The 25,702-nt window shown below is 40.5% G+C and overlaps 1 protein-coding gene across 1 annotated transcript in view; it reads right to left on the bottom strand.

The window, feature by feature from the left end:
• The window catches only part of RNF121 (ring finger protein 121), an 82,665-nt gene that overhangs the window by 10,675 nt on the left and 46,288 nt on the right, over positions 1–25,702 (bottom strand). The window contains exons 4-6 of the mRNA XM_072794411.1: positions 10,152–10,306; positions 6,954–7,061; positions 2,985–3,105 (exon numbers count right to left, since the gene is read on the bottom strand). Of these exons, the coding sequence (XP_072650512.1) occupies positions 2,985–3,105; positions 6,954–7,061; positions 10,152–10,306 (384 nt within the window). The remainder of the gene's footprint in view (positions 1–2,984; positions 3,106–6,953; positions 7,062–10,151; positions 10,307–25,702) is intronic.

Genomic DNA, 25,702 nt, shown 5'->3' with positions numbered 1-25,702 from the left:
TTAGATTTAGGGTCAACAAGGTCACATTCTATTGGACAGGAGCTGGATTGAGCAGCTTCTCTGAAAGAGATAGACATTCTCAATGTCAAGGACCTAGAGAAAAGGTAGATCTTCAGAGATACTAGGATTCAGAAGGCTGGCCTGAGGTACAGACAAATTTTTATCAGAACACAGATTCTAGATCTAGACATCTAGAGGACAGTGGTTGTCTAGATATGGATTCCAGGTGGCATGTGCTAAGATGGCACCTGCTACATAGAGGTAAGTGGAGAGTTGGATGAGACAGGGTCTGAAAGCCTGGGAAAGCAGGTACCCTGCTATGTCAGATTAACTTCATTCAAGTATTCATGCTTATTTTCCTCTAATAAAGTACAGTGTGATTGTTTGATCCTTGTGTTCTTGTGCTATTAGGAGGTATAGAGAGGTATTTGGATTCATCCTTGGGCCAGACTATTAAAGAATGAGCATCAGGTATTGGGGGTAAGCACGGAGAACTCACAGAAGGAAGGAGAATATGAAGAGTCAAGAGCTGGTGCTTGAGGCACTCTCCACCCTAATGAATAATTCTCCCACCAGGTCTCTCAGTGATGCTGGAATTTATCATTATTAGGGAATAATTACCTTAATAAGGATTATCATTTGTAATCAATGGAACATACAATAATCCTTCCCAAAAGCATGGAAAGAAGTCCAGCTCAAATTCTATTTTTGGGAAGCCAATGTAATGATTCCATCTCCTATAGGAAAAGCTAACTAGTGGATCAATTCTGAGCTCAGTTCCATTTGGACTGAAGAGGGTTTTGTACACTGGTTATTAGTGACCCACCTGAGGGAATTAAGGCTATGCTTAAACTGGCAGCTGATAATAATCTTGAGATAAAATTGGCAACAACCTGGGAAAAACAGAGAATTGGCCCATAAAAAAAAAGAATGAGAAGAAAAAGAAATCACAAGAGGGTACAGGGCAGGATACTGGCAAGAGTCACTTTGAAAAGCTGAGTGTGCCAAAGAAGCAGACTTCAAGAAAAGTTGTTGAAAGTAGACAACTGAATGTCTGGAAATCTCTTCTGGACAGTGAAGTAGTTAAAGGAAGAGCTGAAGTCTACACCAATAGATGAGAGACCATGAAACGTAGCTAAAACACAAGACAGTTGTTCAAACAAGAATCTAATGGGCTGTCTATAAGTGACCCAATACACTTTGTTTCCTTTTAATCTATTATAGAAGAAACAAAAATAGTCCCATGACCCTGAGAAACAAAATCCTATATCTAAAACTGTACTTGATGAAAGTTACCCAAGGTGATGGCTGCGTATTCTGCTTAACCTGAACTGCCCAAAGCCTACCAGTCCATGGCACAAGTGAGACTGCAACAGCTCTGATATAAAATGTGCACAGCAAATATCCTCCCACCTACAAAACTGCCTCAAACTTTCGAAGATTTCCTGAAGTCCTCATACAAAGGCGCCAATCCTTTACTGTGCTTCTCAGTTGGTCTTCATTGGTATCTGCTGCCCCAAGAAAACCCTGACATTCTCCTAAGGTTTCTTTCTAAACTGCCAAACCTTATGTTGCAAGAACTTCTGAAGGCCTTTCAGATCTCCTGTGTCAGACAGAACCACACGCATTTTAGCACAGAACTGGAGAAATGTTCATTAAACTTGGAAATATTCCTTTTTGGGTGGGGCCTTCTAATGAGCTGACACTGAGATGAGGAGTACTTCTTTGTTCACGTAATTATAAAGAGAATGCATTACTTTTACAAGCAGCAAAACAACAAAGACACATTTCCATTTTGAAAAAAAGAAATAAGAATATTGACTTGGGTTTCCTAAGACTGCCTGTTACTTTACTCACATTTAAGCTTGAAGACTCTCTCCCTGGTCTCCACCTTGTAGCATTTCCTAGATCAGTGCAAGTATACCAGCCAAGGAGTGGCTCGCGTTAGACATGTCAGCTTTGATATATACTTTCCTTCAATCTCCAGAACTAATCTATATCCAAGATTAATCCTAGCCAAGTCCTAGCAAACGCACTTCCAAAATACTTCTCAAATGGCCTGGATCTCTCCCTTTGCACCACTTCTTCCCTAACCCAAGCTACCTTCATCTTGCCCAGATTACTGCGACTATCTCTTAGTCCACTCTAAGCTGTGGACCCCTCTCCAATCCCTTCTCAACCCAGCAGCCAGAATGATCTTTTCAAAGTGCAAATCTGAAGATGTCATTTTCTATCTTAGCCTCCCAGGGCTTTTAGCATAAAAACCACAATCTTTCGTTTGGCCTTCAAGGCTCTTTCTAGTTTAGCTTCTATTTCTCTAGATACTTCCAGTACATTCTCAGCCATATAACCACACTGGCCTTAGTTCCTCCAAATGGCTACCCTTTTTCTCACTACAGAACTCCTATCTACACATGCTGTTTGCTCTCTCTGACGCCCACATCACTTCCCATTTCATCTAGTTAACTCCTACATGTCAGCTCCCCCGTCACTTCTTTAGGGAAGCCATCTCTGAGCCCCAAGACTAGGTCCAAATGCCATTACTGCATTTGTTCACAGCATTGTGAACCTTTCCTTCAAAGTATTTATTAAAGTTATAATTTTATATTGGTATGTTCATTACTTTAATTCTCATCTCTGCCACTAGGGCATAAACTCCATCTGGGCAAGGACCATGTACTCCTTTGTAATTCCAGCACAAGCCCAGTGTCCAGGCACATAGGAGGCGTTCAATAAATATCTATTGAATGAATGTCAACTTCCTGAATGGTCAAGCAGTTCTTTTCCTACAAGTGGCCCTAAAGTTAATAATTTCAGGGTACATCTGATATCTGGTTTTCCAAATTTTAAGGAAGAAATCTCCAAACACACTACTGATATCTTGAAGGATTTTTTAAGGTTTATCTCTTCCATCAAACAAGTAATGCTATGCTGACCTCTTTGGAAGTGGTGGGAGGCAATATGAAAAGCCCAGGTGAACTTACCCCTATGGTAGACGCCATGTAGTCTGCACACATTTCTGCAAAGTCTCGCTCAAGAACCCCATAGTAGAGGCCATAGAAGAGGAGAGAAATACCAAAGTCCATGGCATCTTCTGGTTTGATCCTGTAAGGGAAGCAGCATGGCTTGTAAGGCCTGCCCTAAGACACAACTGCTTTGGATCACTACTCCAGAACACATAGTGAGGCACCTAAAGTCAGAAGCTTTAAAGGCTAAAGCAAGTGTAGGCAAAACAAGACCAATTCCAGCCTGCTGCCTGTGTTTTATATGGCCTGTCGGTACCGTTTGAACAGGTTAGCACCGTGAGCTACAAAACCAAGCCAGGGTATGGCCTATTGCTCCTCTTCCCCACTCCGTCCCCAGTGCCTACCTCCTCCAACTGGCAACCACACCTTGTAGCTGTCTAGGGCCCACTCTGGTTGGCACCTAAGTGTTGAGACTCCACTGCTGGAAATCACTGTACACCAACCAGTAGAATTTCAGTCTGGAAGCGGAAACTCACCAAGTTGCCTCACCTCCAGCCAGTGCCCAAGTTGAAATGGCTGGGCAAGGGCACACCAGGATCTGAGCTGTCACTGAATAGTAAGTGAAAATAATCCCAGTGGTCACATAAACCCTTGTCAGACTCCTCCTGAGAATGTCTCATTTGATGGCAAGTGGGCACAAAGTATGCCCCAGATCTGAGAGAGCCTATCCATCAAACAAGGTAAGGCAAGGGAAGAGTTTCCCCTCTTGTTATACTCTATATCATCCTAGACTTTGCCTTTTGTTCACAAAGCCTAAATATTATTTGGCCCTTTACAGAAAAAGTTCACCAACCACAGCTTTAGAAGATAAAGATAAAATTAGTAAATCTACACATACCAGTTACTATAAAATTTTAAGTTGTATCTATACATATTCTGTATCATGTCATCAAAGTTAAATTTTGGTTCAAGAGGCGCCTGGGTGGCTCAGGCAGTTAAGTGGCTGGCTCTTGATTTCAGCTCAGGTCATGATCTCAGGGTCCTGGGATTGAGCCCCACATGGGGCTCCCTTCTCAGCAGGGAGTCTGCCTCTCCCTCTACCTCCCACTCATGCTTATGCTCTCTTAAATAAATAAATAAAATATTTTTTAAAATTGGGGGTCCAAGTCTACTAAGGACAGAGATCTTGCCTATACATTAGCAGGCTTGTTTTAATAATTCCAAGGACCAATAATTTGCGACCTTCAGTCTCTGAATGTTCATTACAGAAAACAACCTTTGTTAAAAATCTGTACCAGGAACTGTATAAGTTCACTTAAAGTTGTAACTTATATTTATCTTAATAAGCTGAGTTTATTATCAATCTTGTAATATTTAACCCACTAGACATCATGATCTTATACCAATTAACCTGATTAGTAGCATAAAAATGGTCATGATTCTCAATTCTGTTTTTCTTGTATATTTTTTTTCTTGTATAGTTTATGTAAGTAAAAACAAACTATAATAACAGAATAACTATCTTCAATACAATGTAGCATCTTTTTTCTTCCTTTTTCTTTTTTTAAAATAGGCTCCGGGGATCCCTGGGTGGCGCAGTGGTTTAGCGCCTGCCTTTGGCCCAGGGTGCGATCCTGGAGACCCAGGATCGAATCCCACATCGGGCTCTCGGTGCATGGAGCCTGCTTCTCCCTCTGCCTATGTCTCTGCCTCTCTTTCTCTCTCTCTTTGTGACTATCATAAATAAATAAAAATTAAAATAAAATAAAATAAAATAAAATAAAATAGGCTCCATGCTGGATACTGCAGGGCCTGAACTCACGACTCTGAGATCAAGACCTGAGCTGAGGGATGTCTGGGTGGCTTAGCAGTTGAGCATCTGTCTGCCTTTGGCTCAGGGCATGATCCCGGGCTCCGGGGATCAAGTCCCGCATCAGGCTCCCTGTGAGGAGCCTGTTTGTTTCTCCCTCTATGTCTCTGCCTCTCTGTGTGTCTCATGAATAAATAAAATCTTTAAAAAAAGGAAAGAAAGGAAAGAAAGGAAAAGAAAATAAAATAAAAGAAAAGAAAAGAGAAAGAAAAGAGAAAGAAAAAAGAAAAGAAAAGAAAAGAAAAGAAAAGAAAAGAAAAGAAAAGAACGAAAGAAAAGACCTGAGCTGATATTGAGAGTCAAATGCTTAACCGACTGAGCTACCCAGGCACCCTACAATGCAGAAATCTTTTTAACCACACAGATTAGGAAGATATCTGGAAATATCTTGGTTTTCTTTGATGGGGCTTGTTGGACTCTACACTGATGAATTCCGATAAACCTCTGTGAAACCTGTTTATGCTTTTAGCCTATACTACTTCTAGAAGAAAGAATTCCATGGGTATTCTCTCACTTTATAAAGTAAGGACTTACTCTTTTCAGTTTTGTTTTTTTTTTTTTTTTTTTTTAGATTTTATTTATTTATTCATGAAAGACACAGAGACAGAGAGAGAGGCAGAGACACAGGCAGAGGGAGAAGCAGGCTCCACACAGGGAGGCTGATTAGGGACTCGATCCCGCGTCTCCAGGATCATGACCTGAGCTGAAGGCGGTGATAAACCGCTGAACCACCCGGGCTGCCCACTCCTTTCAGTTTCAAAGAGACTCTACCTACAGTGTACTAGATTTGGGAAAGAGGCCAATCTGAATCCTCAATCTCTAGCTTCGAGTGCCCAGCCTTAGGCTTAGGATTCCTCATGATCCACAGCCCACAATCCCCATCAACTCAGTCAGGAGACCACATTTCCACTCTCATCTGCCCTGCTTGATCACTATACCCTACAGTCTCAGAGTCTAGGATTTCTTGGTTTCTGCCTCAACTGGGAGTGGGGGGACCTGTATGCTGGTATGAATCTTTTTGAAATCATATGACAATATGAAGCAATAGCCAGAATCTGACTCCTGATAATGTATCCTTAGAAGCAACAGAGCAATGTTATCTGTGACAGCACAATATTGAAAAACACCGTAAGTGTCCAACAATGCGGTAAGAGTTAAATGTTCACAGGTTAATTTTCTAAAAAACTATTTTCTTAGAAATCTGATAAAAGGGGAATTTCAGCTATGTGACAAAGCAACAATGTGTTAAATATAACCGATGCTTATTACACTGCATCTGGACTGTGAGATTCTTAAAACTGGATGTGTTCCTGGAAAGGTGGAGAAGCTTCTGGGCCATCCATCTGTTTGGTCTCATTCTCTCACATCTCAGCCCTGGAACTACTGTGAGGACTCCTACAGATACCACTCTGCTGTTTCCTGCCCTGTATACTTCTAGATGAACTTGTTAGCAGGTGTGGCCAACTGTATCACATGAGTTTGACGGTCTAGTCCAGGGGTTGACAAACTTTTTATGGAAAGGACCAGGTAGTAAGGATTTTGAGTTTTGTGGCCCAAATAGTCTCTGCCACAAATATTCAACTCTATTATTGTTATACTGCAGAAACAGTATATACATAAAAATGAGTGTGACTGTGTTCCAGTAAAAAACTTTCTTTATTTTATAAAAATAGGAAGTAGGCCAATTTGGTCCACAGGACAGCTTACCAACTCCTAGACTCCCTGAACATAAGACCACTCAGGTAGAGTGGACATTCCAATAAACAGTACTTTCATGGACAAGGAAAATGACTCTGTTAGGATGATGGAGTTATAAGTAACTGGCTATAATCATTATTACACTTACCTTTGTGATACTTTTCCATTAAAATATAGGTTCTTGGAAAATATAACCAATGATTTGGGACTCTAACTCTATATATCCAGACATTCCTTTCTCTTTGCCAGCACAAATCATGGAGGGCCAACCTTCCCATTCCCCAAAGTCCAAGTCTCCTACTATCCTGGATGCCATGTCCCCCTTGTTAATAATCAGGACTTGGCTCTAGGAAGAAAAGTATATCACATCAGCCCCTCCTCCCCAAACACAAGTGAAAACAAAAGCAAAGAGTACTTACTTGAATAATAAATTGAGACCAAAGAGGGTAAACATGACAGCCATGTAGCCAACAATGCCAGTGGCATAGCTGATTTTATAGATCAACAGGAACCACTTATAAACCAACCTGGAGAAAGGAGAGAAAATTAGCAAAGCTGACATGGCAACTCTGGCCTAGGAGCCTCTGGATTACCAGAATCTCTTACTCTTACATTACTGGGGACATCAGGTTATTTGCTTAGGACTTACTGAGCAACTTTAGTTACTGTCCAGAGCTGGTCACTCCCTTAATTGCAGAAATACCTCTCCATACCAGGGAGCTAATGCTTTATATTTTCCCAGTCCCAGACCAAGGAAAGAAAAGAGAGCCTTAAAAGAAGGTTTTAGCCTCAAACAAAAAAAAGCATAGCTGACCACAGACAGCTATGTCCTCTCAAATTCAGATCAGCTGGATAAAGAAGTGAAAATTAGTAACTACAGCTATGCTTAGATGGGAACAGATGGTGAAGGTCAGCTGTTCATTAGGAAAGAGAATTCAAGGGAAGATGAAAAAGAGGTAAAATCAGCTATAGGCTTTCCCCCTACTTTAAAAAAAAATTTATTTATTTAAGTAATCTCTACACCTGACATGGGGCTCAAACTCTTGACCCTGAGATCAAGAATTTCACGTTCTTCCGACTGAGGCAGCCAGGTGCCCCAGGCTTTTCCTACTGGGCATGGTTAACCTGAATACTGCTTTGCTCCCATCTACAGGCCAATAATGAATTAGTGTCTAATGAATTTGCTTCCGAAATGATTTTCTTTCTGGAGAAGAAGGGATAAGAAAGGAGACACTCAAAGAATACCTTTGAATGGATTTGTGTGATGGTGGTGGTAGTAGGGTCATACAAAGCTCTTGAAGGAGGAGCAATGCTCTCCAGAATCCAAAGAAAAGCAGTGTGAAATCTGGTTGGTTGACCCCAGCCAGGTTCAGAGAGGAAAGATGGTTCCCTGAATGTATCAGAGCCTTTTAAATGCCATGCAGGTCCTTGATATCAGCAACGACTACTCTATTTGTGGTGAAAGCAAATGAGAAATTCACTTGAATAAACAGCTCAAGCCTGTCTGGCTCCTGAGACCACATTACCACCAACCTTGCTGGGCTGCAGGGAGGAAGCTCAAGGTCCCTACCTATGAGTCCCGTTGTGGCTAAGCAAGCAGTGATGAGTTCTCAGGCAAGGGAAAGGCCCCAAACATTTTGTAGTGCCTGCCCTCAGAAACCACACAATGCTCCATTATCCAGAGTTTGTACTCATCAGATATGAGTGAGATGGTGGAAAGGATGTGGAATTTTAGGCAGTATCTGGATTAAGTGAGTTTTATTAGCTGGGTAATTCCAGGTAAATCAAATCACCACTCTTAAGGTAAGTTTACTTATTTGTAAAATGGGGAAACCATGATACCTTCCTCAATGGATTGTACAGAGCCCATTCCTGGTGTATATAACACATGCTCAATAAATGCTGCATGACTCAGGATGGATGTTTTAAGAAAGTGCTTTGAAATTATAAAGCATTATCAAATGTTAGTTATTATCATCAAAAACTTCCCATGTCATAGACATATTTTCAGTCATTTTACCTACAAGTTGATATTGTTACTTACTAACTCTTAAAGTATATTTTTACACCTTTTCTTCATAGTACCCTTTATGAGGTACCAATTATTGTCACATTTCTAGGGATAAAAAATTCAAGGCTCAGAAAGGTGAAGCCATACAGGTCATATAATTTACAACTGGCAGGGCTGTTTCCAATCCACATCCACCTGGTTCCAGAGTCTCCGTCTTCTGTCATAGCCCTTAATGTAAATTACCACAGCCAGAAAGAGACTTTGGATCACCAACTTCACCTTGAAGATAAATTTTACTGTGTACAAGGAAACTCATAAGGCCAAAATAAGGTTTGCAGTGAAATGGCATAAAATGCATGGGGAAAAGAGCAACTTGCAACTTGGAAGACTTTGGTTCTGGTAGGTACAACTTTGAGGCTGGCTAGTTCTTCTGCTAGGCTCTCCTGGACCTGTACATATGTCTCTCACAGCACTTACCAACTGCACTGAAACAGCTGCTTTCTTGTCCATCTCCTCCATTAAACCGAGCATTCCTTGAGGGCAGGGACCATGTCTTATCCAGTTCTGTATCCCCAGCGCTCAGCACAGGGCCTGACACATAGCAGGTGCTTGTTGAATGAATGAATGAATGAGAAAATCTCTCTTTCTGTCAAGTACAGATATTAAATGACCTCACAAGCTGGTTGGGAGGATCAAACTAGAAATGCATTTGGATAAAACACAAAGAATAATACAGGCAGGGGCTGCTCTGTGACCAAAGAAGGAAATATTATTTGTTGAAAAATTGCAAATTTACTGAGATTCATTCATTCAACAAAAATTCACAGAGTAGACTACTATGTGCCAGGCCCTGTGGTAGGGCCTGGATATACAGGGACAAACAAAATACATGTGGTTCCCGATCTCACAGTTATAGTTTAGTGGGGGAGATAGATACTCAAGATTTTGTGATATAGGGATGCCTGGGTGGCTCAGCAGTTTAGCGCCTGCCTTCAGCCCAAGGTGTGATCCCGGAGTTCCAGGATCAAGTCCCACATTGGGCTCCCTGCATGGAACCTGCTTCTCCCTCTGCCTGTGTCTCTCTACCTCTGTGTGTGTGTGTGTGTGTGTGTCTCATGAATAAATAAATAAAATCTTTATAAATAAATAAATAAACAAACAAACAAACAAATAAATAATAAAATCTTAAAAAAAAAGACTTTGTGATATGTTCTGTGTTGGAAAACTATAGGGCCTGTGAAAGAATATAACAGAAAATCTAATTTAGAGATCAGAGAAGGGTTCATAAAAGAAAATAACACTTAAAATGAGGCCACAATGATCACCAGAATTTGCTTACTTTTAATACAGACCTTGATACAAACTCTAAGGCAAGCTATAAGGAAATATTTTGGGGGTTTTAATCTGTGAAGGTGAGTGGGGAGTTCTCCCAATCAGCTTGTTTTGGTGGGGCCCCATGCCAAATAATCTTGGCAAACATATTTTGTTTTTTGTTTTACAAATTATTACAATTACAATTTTTTCAACCTAAACCCACCCCAATCCCATACATTCCAACCCATTTGCTTCAGGAAACCTAGCTCTTCCCCACTACCTAAACTCTCACCTTGGGGTTGTCTGTACTAGTGGTTTTCGCGTGGCTCGGAAGGTGACAAAAGCTGTGACAGCAGAGAAGAAGATCCAGATCACTAGGAACCTCCACCAGTGCAGCTTCACTGTGAAATAGAGGGGAACAACCCACATCTGAAAGAGGGTCACCATCTGAAACACAAACACAAGCACTTCAGCTCTAGCCAGCTCCCTCCACGTTCTATCCACAAGTCCAAAGTGTATCTTGTGCCTGATCTTCTCCTCAATTTCCAATTTTGGACAGAGGCACCTCCTAGTGATCTTAGAAACCTAGAACCATGCCTGACACCTCCCTTTCATTCCTTACCTATCTGTTGTATATATTCTTCCCTTTCCATGTGAGCCCTTGCTATCCCTTGCCTGGCTCACTACAATGACCTCTTTGTTAAGTCTCCCTCTCCAATCTATCCTTCCCAAAAGCACTAGAATGTTATCTCTAACACAGAGTCTTGAACATGTCATTCCCCCGCTTACAACCCTCCAGTGGTCCCCAGCATACAGGCAGTCAAATCCCCTACAACGTGGCCCCAAACTACTGTTTCAAGAGTAACTTTCTGCTACTCTCCATGCTAGTCAGGCTGTCCCCCTCAGGCTAAAACATCTTTTTCACCACCTGCCTTTCTGCCTGATAATATCATAACCAAGACACATGAAGCCTTCAATTTCCTTTCCAGGCAGAATGAGTCGTGACTTTCTAGTGCTCCAAAAGCACTTTCTTTTCTACCATCATTACAGTGCTTATCTAAGCATAATTCAGATTCATTCTCATTCTGAATGTAAGCTCCTTGAGAGCAGTGACTAGGCCATTTCCTATGTGCTAGGAAATGGTCTAGCAGATGACAGGTCCTCAGTAAACTTAGATATGTGAGAAGAAAGTAAAACTAGAACCCCAAAGGGAGGCCTGTTTCCACTGTAAAGAGTGTCTCAGAACTCAGACTTCAGACTCAGCTGAAGAGTTCCAAATGTACAAAATGATTCTGTCAGAAGTTTGGGCTAACCACCAGTCCTCTACTCCCTGGTGCCTCCTAACTCCCTCCACCAGCCATCCCACTTTAACTAGATGTCACTCTGTACGGGTGAGGAGCAGGTGTAAAAAAAAAAAAAAAGTAGCACTTAATGGAAGCTTTCTTCCTGATGTCATCAAATGAAATGAAAGACATTTAAAAGGGGCTGGGCATGGGGACGAGTTATAGAGAGGAAAACAGCAGCTAGTTTTCTGAAGTTCCATAGTGGAGAAAGCTTTTGAGAAAGTATTTACTTCGGGATTTCTAAACCAGTGCTACCTAAACAAAATATAATGGAAGTCACATATGTAATTTTAAGTTTTCTAGTAGTGACATTTAAAAAAGTAAAAAGAAACGTTGGGGATCCCTGGGTGGCGCAGCGGTTTGGGGCCTGCTTTTGGCCCAGGGCGCGATCCTGGAGAACCAGGATCGAATCCCACATCGGGCTCCCGGTACATGGAGCCTGCTTCTCCCTCTGCCTGTGTCTCTGCCTCTCTCTCTCTCTCTCTCTGTGACTATCATAAATAAAATAAAAATTTTAAAATATATATATATAAAAAAGTTGATATGAATTTTTTAAAAGATTTTATATATTTGAGAGAGAGACAGCAAGAGAGAGCATGAGCAGGGGGAGGGGCAAAGGGAAAGGGAGAAGCAGAGTCTCTGCTGACTAGGAGACTAACACAGAACTCGATCCTAGGACGCTAGGATCATGACTCAAGCAGAAGGCAGACACATAACCGACTAAGCCACCCAGGTGCCCTGAAATTATTTTTTTAAAGATTTTATTTATTTGAGGAAGTGAGGGGGTGGGAGAGAGAGCATACATGCAAGCATGGGGTGAAACAAAGGGACAGGGACAAGTAGACTCCATGCTGAGCATGAACCTCAATGTGGGACTTGAGCTCACAACCCTCAGATTGTGATCTGAGCTGAAATCAAGAGTCAGATGCTCAACCAACTGAGCCACGAAGGCACCCCCAGATAAGACTAATTTTAATAATATGTTATTATTTTAATTTAAAATTTTAATTAAATTAAAATTAATTTAATTTTAATAATATTTTTTATTTTACCAATATATCCAAAATAATATCATTCTAACATTTTCTCATTATTAAAATTATTTATGAATTATTTTACTTTGGTTTTGAAATATTTTACTTCGGCTTTGAAATCTGATGTGTACTTTATGGCATATGTTAAGAAAGACTAGTTATTTTTTTTTTTTTTGACTAGTTACATTTTAAGTGTTCAATAGCCATATGGTAATAGTGACTCCCATATTGGGACAGTGCAGCTAGAGCATCTTTTTAGCATTTAGTTGTCTCCTGAGGCTTCTAACAGACTGCTCTGTGGCAAGAAAAAACCTTAGTGTTTTAGTGTTATTTTGTGTAAGAGAAAAAAAAAAAAGAGATATGAGAGGAGAATGGTGACAAGATTCTACTTTGCTTGAGAGCTTACAAATCTATGTGCCTCTTGGCGGGATGAGCACCGGGTGTTATGCTATATGTTGGCAAACTGAACTCCAAAACAACAACAACAACAACAAAAGCAAATCTGTGTGCCCTCTGGTACTGGCTAATGGTCAGTTAACAATGTAGTCTCAGTACCCACTCTACTGTACAGGAACCTTCAAGTGACTCTCTGAATGAAACACCCTAAAATATTCTGGCCTTTTTTTTTTTTTTAACCTTGGAATTCATTCATTCATTTATTTGTTTGTTTGTTTATTATTTTTATTTATTTTTTTAAATTTTTTTTTTGTGTTCAATTTACCAACATACAGAATAACCCCCAGTGCCCGTCACCCAATCACTCCCACCCCCCGCCCTCCTCCCCTTCTACCACCCCTAGTTCGTTTCCCAGAGTTAGCGGTCTTTACGTTATGTCTTCCTTTCTGATATTTCCCACACATTTCTTCTCCCTTCCCTTATATTCCCTTTCACTATTATTTATATTCCCCACATGAATGAGAACATATAATGTTTGTCCTTCTCTGACTTACTTCACTCAGCATAATACCCTCCAGTATTCTGGCCTTATATGAAAAGTGTGGAACCACCAGGATGTACTAACAATGTCTATACCCAAAGAACATTCCAGGGCACATTCTACGAGATGGGAGGAGACCAGGAAAGGACATCACATCAAACCACACATTAAACTAGGGGATAAGAGTGATGCCTGGGTGGCTCAGTTGGTTAAGTGCCCAACTCTTGATTTCAGCTCAGGTCAGGATCTCAGGGTTGTGAGATCAAGCCCTCATGTCAGCATCGTGCTCAGTGGGGAGTCTGAGATTTTCTCTCTCTCTCAATAAATAATTTTTTTTTTTCAAAATCTTTAAAAAAATACTGTAGGGACACCTGGGTGGCTCAGCAGTTAACCATCTGCCTTTGGCTCAGGGCGTGATCCTGGAGTCCCAGGATTGAGTCCCACATCAGGCTCCCTGCATGGAGCCTGCTTCTCCCTCTGCCTACGTCTCTGCCTCTCTGTGTGTCTCTCTTACAAATACATAAATAAAATCTTAAAAAATAAAAATAAAAATAATACTGTAAACTAGGGAATAAGACAACCAGAATCCTGATATTCAAAGGGAGTAAATAAATGGTGGTAGGATGTAGAGAAAAGAGCTGCAGGGTCTTTAGCCTTCATATTGTTTGCTTTAACAGGCTCATAGGGATATTTACAAAACAGGAGGCCCAGAGACTAGAGAAGAATTGAATTACAGAATGTGGTTACATTTGTCTTCTCTGAGAAAAACAAACAAACAAACAAACAGGAATTTCTGGTCTTCTTCCAGCTTTTCCAAAAACTTGGCTGTTGCAAAAAATCCAGCCTGTCCCCTACCAGCCTTTTCCCCATTCCTCACCAATCATCAATGGCATGTTCTGAGGGGGAATCTAGTAAAGATAATTTTCTCTACATGAGCTGTAGCTCTGCCTATTTTGGATGCAGAAAGAGGCAAAGGACCTGGATTCTATTCTGGGTTGAACAAAGGCATAATTGGGAATAAGTCTAGGCATCAGTGTAATAGGAATGAAAAAATTTTGCCTTACTTTGTAACTCTGAGGCTTAAAACCTTAAGGGTGGTAAAGCTACTCAACTCACATCATGAAAGAAAGAGAGAAAAAAAAGGAAAGGAAGAAGGAAAGGGAAGAGGGAGCAATTTAGGGACAGAATTAGGTTTTGTTTTTTTTTAATTTTTATTTATTCATGATAGACACAGAGAGAGAGGCAGAGACACAGGCAGAGGGAGAAGCAGACTCCATGACGGGAGCCTGATGCAGGACTCGATCCCGGGACTACAGGATCACGCCCTAGGCCAAAGGCAGGTGCAAAACCACTGAGCCATCGAGGGATCCCCATAAGAATTAGGTTTTTTTAAACCAGACAGCCAAGTAGATGCCCCAAACACTTGGGTTCTAATTCTGTCTGCTTCCAACTCACTGGATCACCCTGAGGAGGTCCTTCCTCCTTGAGGGAAAGGTTTGGCTTGATTTTTCAAGCCCTTCAAGTTCTAACATACCAAAGTTCTATTAAGTAGCCTTGTATCTCAGATTTCTGGGGAGAGTGAAGGCAGTGTTCATTCACTCATACATCAAGTATTTATTTTGCAAAAAGAAAAAAGAATGCAAAATAAACATGACCCTTAGTCCTTGTCCTCAAGAACCTAACAGACAAGCATCAGGAGAAAAATATACACCAAACCTTTAATTTAACGATTCTATTAATCTTTAGATGCTTTTTAAAACACTGTTTTGTTTTAAAGATTTTTTTTTTAGGTTGGCTCCAAGCCCAGCATGGAGCCCAATATGGGGTTGACCTCATGACCCTAAGATCAAGACCTGAGCTGAGATCAAGAGTCAGACGCTTAACCTATTAAGCCATCCAGGCACCTCTAAAGATTTTTAAGTAATTTCTACATCCACTGTGGGGCTCAAACCCATAACCCCATGACTGAGAGTTACATGCTCCATTGAATGAGCCATCCATGTGCGCCTCTTTAGACACTTTTTAGAAATCCAAATGGAGGCCAGCCCCGGTGGCGCAGCGGTTTAGCGCCACCTGCAGCTCAGGGTGTGATCCTGGAGATCCAGGATAGAGTCCCACGTCGGACTCCCTGCATGGAGCCTGCTTCTCCCTCTGTTTGTCTCTGGCCTTTCTCTCTCTCTCTCTGTCTCTCATGAATAAATAGAATCTTGGGATCCCTGGGTGGTGCAGCGGTTTGGTGCCTGCCTTTGGCCCAGGGCGCGATCCTGGAGACCCGGGATCGAGTCCCACGTCAGGCTCCCAGTGCATAGAGCCTCCTTCTCCCTCTGCCTGTGTCTCTGCCTCTCTCTCTCTCTCTCTGTGACTATCATAAATAAATAAAAATTAAAATAAATAAATAAATAAATAAATAAATAAATAAATAAATAAATAAAATCTTAAAAAAGAAATTTAAATAGAAATCATTAAAGAATGAATAAACAAAGTAGAATGACATAGTGAAATGGAGATTTTAGAATTAAAGAGATCTAGAAATGAATCCCAATATAGCTATTTACTGTATTACCTTAGGTAAGTCATTTACTCCTGATAAGCCTAAATTTTCTGAACTGTAAAATGGGGTTAAGAGCATCTACTCTCAAAAAATTGTATAGAATAAGTAATTAATGCATGGAAAGCTCTTGGAACAATGCCTAACAAGGTAAGCATTTAATGTAAGTAATGTAATAATGTATTCAATATAGTAGCCCTTTTATATAAAATAACAAGCAAAGTGCATAATTCATAGTAAGCATTCAGTAAATGATAGCTCTTATTATGTCTTCACGTGTTCAAAACTGCATAAAGTCAAATGTAATGAGGCAAAGAATGCAATGAGGCGACCAATAACATGTTGAAAGTGCTGAGTTATAATGAAAGAGACAAATATATATATATATATATAAAAGATCAGTGAAACCAAGAGCTGATTGTTTGAAAAGATAAACAAGGTTGATAAATCTGTAGCCAGACACAACAAGAGAGAGGACCGAAGTAAAATTAGAAACAAACAAAAAAGAAGTAACAACCAACACCACAGAAATACAAAGAACTAAAAGAAACCACTACAAAAAATTATATTAAAAAATTCATCTATAGAAGAATTAGATAAATTCCTAGAAACATTCAATCTTTCAAAACTGGATCTGGCAGAAACAGAAAATCTGAGCAGACAAATTACTAGTAATGAAATTGAATCAGTAATAAAAAAAATAAATAAATAAATAAATGAAAAACCTCCCAACAAACAAAAGTCCAGGACCAGATGGCTTTACAGGTGAATCTACCATTTAAAGAAGAGAAGAGTTAATACCTATTCTCAAACTATGTGAAAAGAAAAGAAAGCTTCCAAATACATTCTATAAGGCCAGCATTACTCTGATACAAAACCACACAAGACACTACAAAAAACAAACAAAAACCAACCAAACAAAACACCTACAGGCTAACATTCAGAATGCACATAGATGCTAAAGCCCTCAACAAAATATCAGCAAACCACATTCCACGAACATTAAAAGGATAATGCACCATGATCCAGTGGGACTTATTCTGGGAAAGCAAGGATGATTCAATATTCACAAATCATACTTCACATTAACAAAATGAAGGATAAAAATCATATCATTATCTCAATATATGTAGAAAAAGCATTTGAGAAAATTCAATATTCATTCATGATACAAACTTGATAAAGTGGGGGTAGAGAAAATATACCTCAACATAATAAAGGCCATATATGAAAAACCCACAGCCAATACCATACTCAATGGTGAAAAACCAAAAGCTTTTCCTCTACGATAAGACAAGAATGCCCATTTCTGCCACTTTTATTCAACATAGTACTATAAGTCCCAGCCACAGCAATCAGGCAAGAAAAAGAAATAGAAGCCATTTAAATTCGTAAGGAAGAAGTTTAACTATTACTATTTGCAGATGACATACCAGTATGCATAGAAAACCCTGAAGATTCCACCAAAAATTTATTAGAAATAATATATACATTTAGTAAAGTTTCAGAATACAAATTAATACATAGAAATCTGTTTTTTTTTTAAAGATTTTACTTATTCATGAGTGACACAGACAGAAGCGGGGGGGTGGGGGGCACAGATCAGAAAAGCAGGCTCTATGCAAGGAGCCTGATGTGGGACTCGATCCCAGGACTCCAGGATCACGCCCTGAGCCGAAGGCAGACGCTCAACCACTGAGCTACCCAGGCGTCTCAGAAATCTGTTGAATATCTGTACTCTAATAATGAAATAGCAGAAAGGAAAAGAAAGAAAAAATTCTACCTGCAATTGTACGAAAAAGAATAAAATACCTAGGAGTAAACTTAATCGAGGTGAAAGACCTACACTCTAAAAACTGTAAGACAGGGGATCCCTGGGTGGCGCAGCGGTTTAGCACCTGCCTTTGGCCCAGGGCGCAATCCTGGAGGCCCGGGATCGAATCCCACGTCGGGCTTCCGGTGCATGGAGCCTGCTTCTCCCTCTGCCTGTGTCTCTGCCTCTCTCTCTCTCTCTCTCTCTGTGTGTGACTATCATAAATAAATAAAAATTTAAAAAAATAAAAAATAAAAACTGTAAGACACTGATGAAAGAAACAGATGACACAAATGGAAAGATATCCCATGCTCATGGATTGGAAGAATGAATATTCCTAAAATGTCCATATCACTCAAAGCAATCTACAGATTCAATGTAATCCCTATCAAAATACCAACAGCATTTCTCACAAAACTACTAAAATTTGTATGGAACCACAAGGACTCCAAAGAGCCAAACCATCCTGAGAAAGGAAAGCAAAGCTGGAGGGTTCACAATGCCAGGTTTCAAGATGTACCACACAAAGCTATAGTATGGTACGGCATAAAAACAGACACAAATTATTCCAACTTTAGTACACATGCTGCCAAAGTAAGCACAGCAGACACATAAATCAACAGAGTATAACAAAGAGTTCAGAAACAAACCCATGTTTATATGGCCAATTAATCTACAACAAAGGAGGCAAGATATACAATGGGGTGAAGACAGTCTCTTTAATAACTGGCACTGGGAAAACTGGACAGCTACACACAAAAAAATGAAACTGAACCACTTTCATAAACTATACACAAAAATTAACTCAAAATGGATTAAAGACCTACATGTGAGAACTAAAACCATAAAACTCCCAAAGGAAAACAGACAGTAATTTCTTTGACATTGGCTTTCGTACCATTTTTCTAGATATGCCTCCTCAGCCAAAGGAAACAAAAGCAAAATTAAACTATTTGGACTACACCAAATTAAAAAGCATCTGTAGAGGGGCACCCAGGTGGCTCAGTTGGTTAAGCATCTAACTCTTGGTTTTAGCTCAGGTCATGATCTCAAGATCCTGGGATAAAGCCCCACATCAGGCTCTGCACTCAGCATGGAATCTGCTGGAGATTCTCTCTCTCTCCCTTCCTCCCTTCCTTTCCTTGCTTGTTCTCTTTCTCTCTCTCTCTAAAATAAGTAAATGAAGGACAGCCCAGGTGGGTCAGCGGTTTAGCACTGCCTTCAGCCCAGGGCATGATCCTGGAGACCTGGGATCGAGTCCCATGTCAGGCTCCCTGCATTGAGCCTGCTTCTCCCTCTGCCTCTCTCTCTCTCTCTCTCTCTCTCTCTCTCTCTCTGTCTCTAATAAATAAATAAAATCTTAAAAAGAAAATAAAATAAGTAAATGAAATCTAAAAAAAAAAAAAAAGCTTCTGTAGAGCAAATAAAACCATCAACAAAATAAAAAAGGCAACCTACTGAATGGGAGAAGATATTTACAAATGATATACCCAATAAGGGGGGTAATATTCAAAATACATAAAGCACTTCTACAGTCCAACACCAAAAAAACAAATAATCTGATTAAAAATGGACAGAAGAGGGCAGCCTGGGTGGCTCAGCGGTTTAGCTCTGTCTTCAGCCCAGGGCCTGATCCTGGAGACCCGGAATCAAGTCCCACATCAGGCTCCCTGCATGGAGCCTGCTTCTCTCTCTGCCTGTGTCTCTGCCTGCCCCTCTCTCTCTCTCTCTCTCTCTCTCATGTATAAATAAATAAAATCTTAAAAAAAAAAAAAAGGACAGAAGACATGAACATTTTTCCAAAGAAATACACGAAAAGATGCTCGCACTAATCATAAATACAAGTCAAAACCACAATGAGACAGTACCACATGCCTGTCAGAATGGCTAAAATCAAAGATGAGAGAAATGAGAAGTGTTGGCAAGGATATAAAGAAAAAGGAACCCTTGTGCACTGTTGGTAAAATGTAAATTGGTGCAGCCACTGCAGAAAACAGTATAAAGTTTCCTCAAAAAATTAAAAATAGAAATATCAGTAATTCTACTATTAGGTATATACCCAAAGGAAACCAAAACACTGATTTGAAAAGATATGTGAACCTCTATGTTTCCTGCAGCATTATTTACGGTAGCAAGATATGGAAGCAACCCAAGTGTCCAATGGTAGATGAATGAATAATAAAGATGTGGTTTATATATACAATGGAATATTACTCAGCCATAAAAAGGGGAGATCTTGCCATTTGTGACAATATGGACAGACCTAGAAGGTATTATGCTAAGTGAATTAAGAGAAAGACAAATACCACATGATCTTACTTATATGTGGAATTTTAAAAAAATAAATGAACAAACAAAAAGCAGAAACAGACCCACAAACAGAACCAACTGAAGGCTGCCAGAGGGGAAGGAGGAAGGGGGATGGGCAAATGGATGAAGGTGAGTAGTAGATACAGAATTCCAGTTAGAAAATGAGTAAGTCATGGGGATAAAAGGTACACCATAGGGAATATAGTAAATGGTATTGTAATACTGTATGCTGATAGATGGATGCTACGCTCACACTTGTGGTGAGCATGTCATAACACACAGACTTGTTGAATCACTATGTTGTACACCTAAAACTGATGTAATATTGTGTGAATTTTTTTAAAAAATCACCAAACCCTCCGGCGGGGGGGGGAGAGGTATAGCAATTTCTTTATGTTTAATTTGTCCTTTCCAAGAAAACACAAACCAAGGATTTGAGATCACTTTCAGATACCTGGACACAATCTATTAGGTAGGCTTGAAAGCCAGATTATGTTTAGGGCCTAGAAAGCACTGCCTGACAAAGGACAAAGCAGAGGGGCGAGTGAAGAGAATAGCCTCCCAGGAGAAAACTGGTTAAGTTACAACCTTGTCTGGTTAATTTATTTCTACTGTAGTATTTATTAACATTTTTCTTAATACGTAGATTGAAGCTTCTTCATTAAGGAAGGCATTTTTAGTGGCAAGCTTGGTGATATGTAAATTGCTGCAAGTCATCCAAGATTTTCAGAACAATGTCAAGGATTTTGGTGCCATCTGCTGGCAACACTTTACTCAAAAACATTAGCTTTAATAATTTTTGCTCAAGTGCTTATGCCTGATGCTGGCACAAAGTAATGGGAAGCTTTGCCCCTAACTTCACTCCCAGGATTTGAGATGATGAGACATACGTTAATTGAGAGTGATCAAGTACAAACACCAAAGCATCAAGTACTGACATGAGAGTTCAGAAGAAAGACGTAGCAGTGTGGGCAGGAGCCATCAGGGAAGACTGTCTGAAAGAGGAACTCTGGCTGGCTCTGAAGGGGCTTCCATGTGGCCAGCTAGAGGGGAAAACTGAAAGCCATTCACCTTTCTTTTGCTGAATCTACAAATATAAAGCTGAAGTGAAGACTAGCCTGAAACCTATTCACTGATTCATTCTGCAAACATATACTGAGGGACAATCCCAGCTTCTCTGATCTGGAAAATTAGGAACAGCTATATCCCACCTATCTCTCCACAAGACTACACAATTGAAGTGATGGTGTTAGATGCTAACAATAAGACCGCAATTGTATTTAAATGGACTGTCTTTTAGATTTTTTTTCACCTCAGAAACTATAATTCATGAAAAACCAGAAAAGAGCTCTCATATCACATCCTTCTCTGGCATCAGCTGCCTTGCCGGTCTGCTCATGCTCAGTACTTTGGTCTTTAGGATTCTCATCACTTCTGTATTGCACAATGTGGGAGTAGTGATCACCCACCATGCTTAGCTGAAAAGGTATAGTAAGGATGAATTGAAAACTGCACGTCCAGCTAGTAGAGCAAAGTAAGAGGCTTGCAGCTAGCAGAATAATCAGCTCGGAAAAAAATGCTGATAAATGGACAGAAGTCAACTGGAGGAAGGTCTGGGGTATGCTTCACAGCTCTGGTCAATATTTTCATGAATAATTGGGTTGAAAACGCAAATGATCTGCTTACCAAACTGTGGACAGCAAAACGTTTAGCAGCTAGGAGACAACAAAGCAGGGAACATGGAAGACAGAAGAAGCAAGATCCAAAATGAATAAAGCTTGTTTCTAGAGTTTTTTTTTTTAAAGCTCTAACATTCTATGAGCTAGTATGCTTAAATGAAGAACCAAAACCATATGATGAAACCCAATCAACTACCCAAATATAGGATGGAAAATTAGTGGCTTTAATAGCAGTCCCTGTGAAACAGATCTAGGGGTCTCAGTTGACCACAAATTGCCAGGGAATATATGCCAACAGAGCCACTACCAAAAAAGCCAAGGCCATCTTATGCTGCTTAACTAGGAATATGCCAGAATGAAAGAGGCAGCAGCTCTACTGTTCTGCTCTGTCAAAGCATTCTTTTTTCTTTTTTTCTTTTTTTAAAGATTTTATCCATTTATTTATTTGAGAAAGAGCGAGCGTGAGACAGTACAAGCGGGGGAAGTGGCAGAAGGAGAGGGAGAAGCAGGCTCCCTGCCGGGCAGGGTGGGGCCTGATCCCAGGACTGCAGGATCATGACCCAAGTAGAAAGTAGATGCTCAACTGGCTGAGCAGCCCACCAAATTGTAGGGCCCGGGGATCCCTGGGTGGCGCAGCGGTTTAGCGCCTGCCTTTGGCCCAGGGCAGGATCCTGGAGACCCGGGATTGAATCCCACATCGGGCTCCCGGTGCATGGAGCCTGCTTCTCCCTCTGCCTATGTCTCTGCCTCTCTCTCTCTCTCTCTGTGTGACTATCATAAATAAATAATTTTAAAAAAAATTGTAGGGCCCTACAGTTAAGTCTTGGGACTACACTGTACAAAGAACACTGACAAAGACATGGCGATAAGGGAGGAGCCAGGATTACGAAGGGTCTAGAAACCAAATTACATATTGAACAGCTAAAGGCACTAAGACAAAAGACCTGGAGAACTACAGGAAGACATAGCTGTTACCTTCAATTACCTGAAGATTCTCCAGAGGCTCAGTAAGGAGATATATGCAGTGTAGTTCCTGTGACCAAGTATGACTCTACACATTACTAGAATACTCTACAAGGCAGAAACTTGGCTGTCAATTCCCTCCTACCATATCCCTGGCAAACAGTCAACCTTATCACATGAGGCAGACCATTCCATTGCTAACAGATGTGCTAGGTAGTTCTTCCCTGATGCCAACCTGAAAAATCTGCCTCTGTGTACCTTCTGCCTTTGAGTCCAACCCTTATCCTTCAGAGAGGCACACAGTACATTTACTACCTGTTTCTAATGACTACTCTTCTAATACCTAAAATTTTGTCTTTTTCTCCATGTCATCTTGTCTCCAGGCAAGAGTCAGTCAAGTAATAATTTAACAAACACTTACTGAGCTAAGGACTGCAGAATCCAGAGATAAAAAACTAAACCTCAAGAACTTACGTCTACTAAGGAGAAAAACAGCAACTATAATGCAGTATGATAAGTGCTAAGTAGGCCCTGGTGGCCAAGATAGTAGGAGAGGCTTTCACTCAATGTGGGAGAACCAAGGCTTCCTGAAGAAAGGAACCCTTGATCTCTGTCCAGATGCCCTAGTAGATCTAAGGAAAGACAGGCATCTAATGAGTGTTCCAGGATGAGGGAACATGGTATGTCTGAGAAAGTACAAATAAGGAAGGAGCAGTGAGAAATGAGCCTAAAGAGCAGGCAAGGCTCAGAGAAAGCTGATGTATGCATTACATGTAGAGAAGTTTATATTATAGTCTGGGGGAAAAAGTTTGTCTTTCACATAGAAAGTGGACTGCCACCCTTTACCACCTTACCTTTACCACCTTAGTCCATATCCTCTAGTCACATTCCAGTGACTCTCTTAATGTGTTGGTCTAAGAATAATCTATAGTACTTTAAAGATTTCTAGTTAGGAGACTTTGCCACTTATCCATCCCAGGAGGGAACAGCAGTTCAGGGGATAGGAGTTTGAAAAGATACTGTTTTTGGTAACAGGGATGATGAAAGCTTCTCCTTGGAGATCTTTAAAAATAGTATAGATACTTTTCCAGGCAAAAACTTACTCCTTCCCCTGACATCCCTGCGGGAGCTAGGGAGTAAGTAATATTAGACTCAAAAACAGGTGATGAAAACTGAGTGACAGAGAAGGCAAAAAGCAAGCTGAGGCTGGGCTTAGGTTTCCAATCCAGATCTGTCTCCCAGGTCCTGCCTCCCTGGCACCATTCACTTTTGAGTTTGTGATAACCCTGGAAAGGCTGAGGTGGCAATATGATGCAGACATTCAAGGGGTGGAGAAGGATGGACCTGGGCAAAAGTCACTAAAGAAGGAAAACTCAGGCTGGCTCAGTTGGTTAAACGTCTGACTTCGGCTCAGGTCGTGAGCCCAAGGTCCTGGGATCGAGCCCTGCACTGGGCTCCCTGCTCAGCCAGGAGTCTGCTTTCTCCCTCTCCCTCTGCCTCTCCCCCTTCTTGTTTTCTCTCTCTCTTTCTCTGTCAAATGGATGAATAAAAATCTAAAAAAAAAAGGAAAAATCAGGGGAATTAAAAACAGAAATAAATGACCATGGCAGAAACTGACAATTTCCTAGAGCTTTTGGCTCTAGGAAAATGGCTGAGTACTCATATGAGAAAAGTACTTAATCAAGAATCAGATTTTGAGGGGGATCCCTGGGTGGCTCAGTGGGTTAGTTCCTGCCTTCGGCCCAGGGCGTAATCCTGGAGTCCCGGGATTGAGTCCCGCATCAGGCTCCCTCCGTGGAGCCTGCGTCTCCCTCTGCCTGCGTCTCTGCCTCTCTCTCTCAGTCTCTGTCTCTCATGAATAAATAAATAAAATCTTTAAAAAAAAAAATCAGATTTTGGTTTTATGTCCAGCTCCCTAATTTAATGGTCATGTGCTCCCAGCAAATTTCTTCAAGATTTTGCACTTTGGTTTACTAACCTGAAAAGTGGAGGTATATTCTTATCCTATCATATAAAGCTGTTGTGAGATTCCAAAATATCAGATGAGAAAAGTACCTTTTAAAATATCAATGAAATCCAACTATAAGCAGCTTAAGGTAGTATTACTACTGTTGCTGTTCCTGAATAGAACAGTACCCTAAAATTTAAATACAGAAAACAGTAGGACCTTTTAAATAGCAATTAATTTAGATGAAGTTCTTCTTCTAATGTGAAGGATGGACTTGAATTCCTAAACCACGAAAAAAAATATTTGATACTTTTCACAGTGAAACCACAATCAGTCTAATGACTGGCAACATCCATGCTGCTCCATGGCAGTGCTTCTCATAAGGGGTGAATTTCTTCCCCAGGGGACATTTGATGAAGTCTGGAGACATTTTTGGTTTGTCATGATCAGGAGACGAGATGCTAGTAGGTAGAAGCCAGGCATGCTGCTAAAACATTGTACAATGTACATGACAGTCCCTCATGAAAATAAAGAATCATCTGGCCCAAAATGTGAATAGTCTCCCTAGTCAAAAGACCTAGTCTAGGAGAATAGAGCTTGTGTTTTTCCACTCAGGGGTCATGTGTGCCCACTGAAAGGCTGGGTTGCCAACTTGCCCTAGTGAAGAACAGAAAATTTCATTCAGTTTGAAAGAAACAGAGCCTTATCAATTAATTCCATCACTTCTCAGCATGCCCATAAGAAGCATTTTTTTGAAAGCTCTGATAGCGAATCTCAAACAGTTCATGTTTCTACTACTTGACAATAACCCCAGTGTCTCTCCTTTACACAACATTCTCTGGGAAGTTGTTTTGCTTTGATTCTTTTTTATTCCCATTCTTCACTCCATAGAAATTTAATGTGTTAATATGTATATTTTCTTTTGTGTTTGTTCTTACAAACTGTATTTTTTTGTTCATGTATTTTGTTTTTTTAAAGATTTTATTTATTTATTTATTCATGAGAGAGAGAGAGAGAGGCAGAGACACAGGCAGAGGGAGAAGCAGGCTCCATGATGGGAGCCCAACGCGGAACTCGATCTCGGAACTCCAGGATCAAGCCCTGGGCTAAAGGCAGGCTCTGAACTGCTGAGCCACTCAGGGATCCCTGTGCATGTATTTTGATTTATCAGCTGGCACTGTGTCTTTCTGTTTGTTACTTTTCCCACTCAGTACTCTGCTTGGAAGATTCACAAGTTGTTATGGGTAAACCTAATGGTTTGCTTTTAA

Source organism: Canis lupus, chromosome 23 (genome assembly GCF_048164855.1).
Source record: "Canis lupus baileyi chromosome 23, mCanLup2.hap1, whole genome shotgun sequence".
In the NCBI taxonomy this organism is placed as follows: domain Eukaryota; kingdom Metazoa; phylum Chordata; class Mammalia; order Carnivora; family Canidae; genus Canis; species Canis lupus.
The sequence above is the reverse complement of the archived record's forward strand: the minus strand, read 5'-3'. Positions and strand labels throughout refer to the sequence as shown.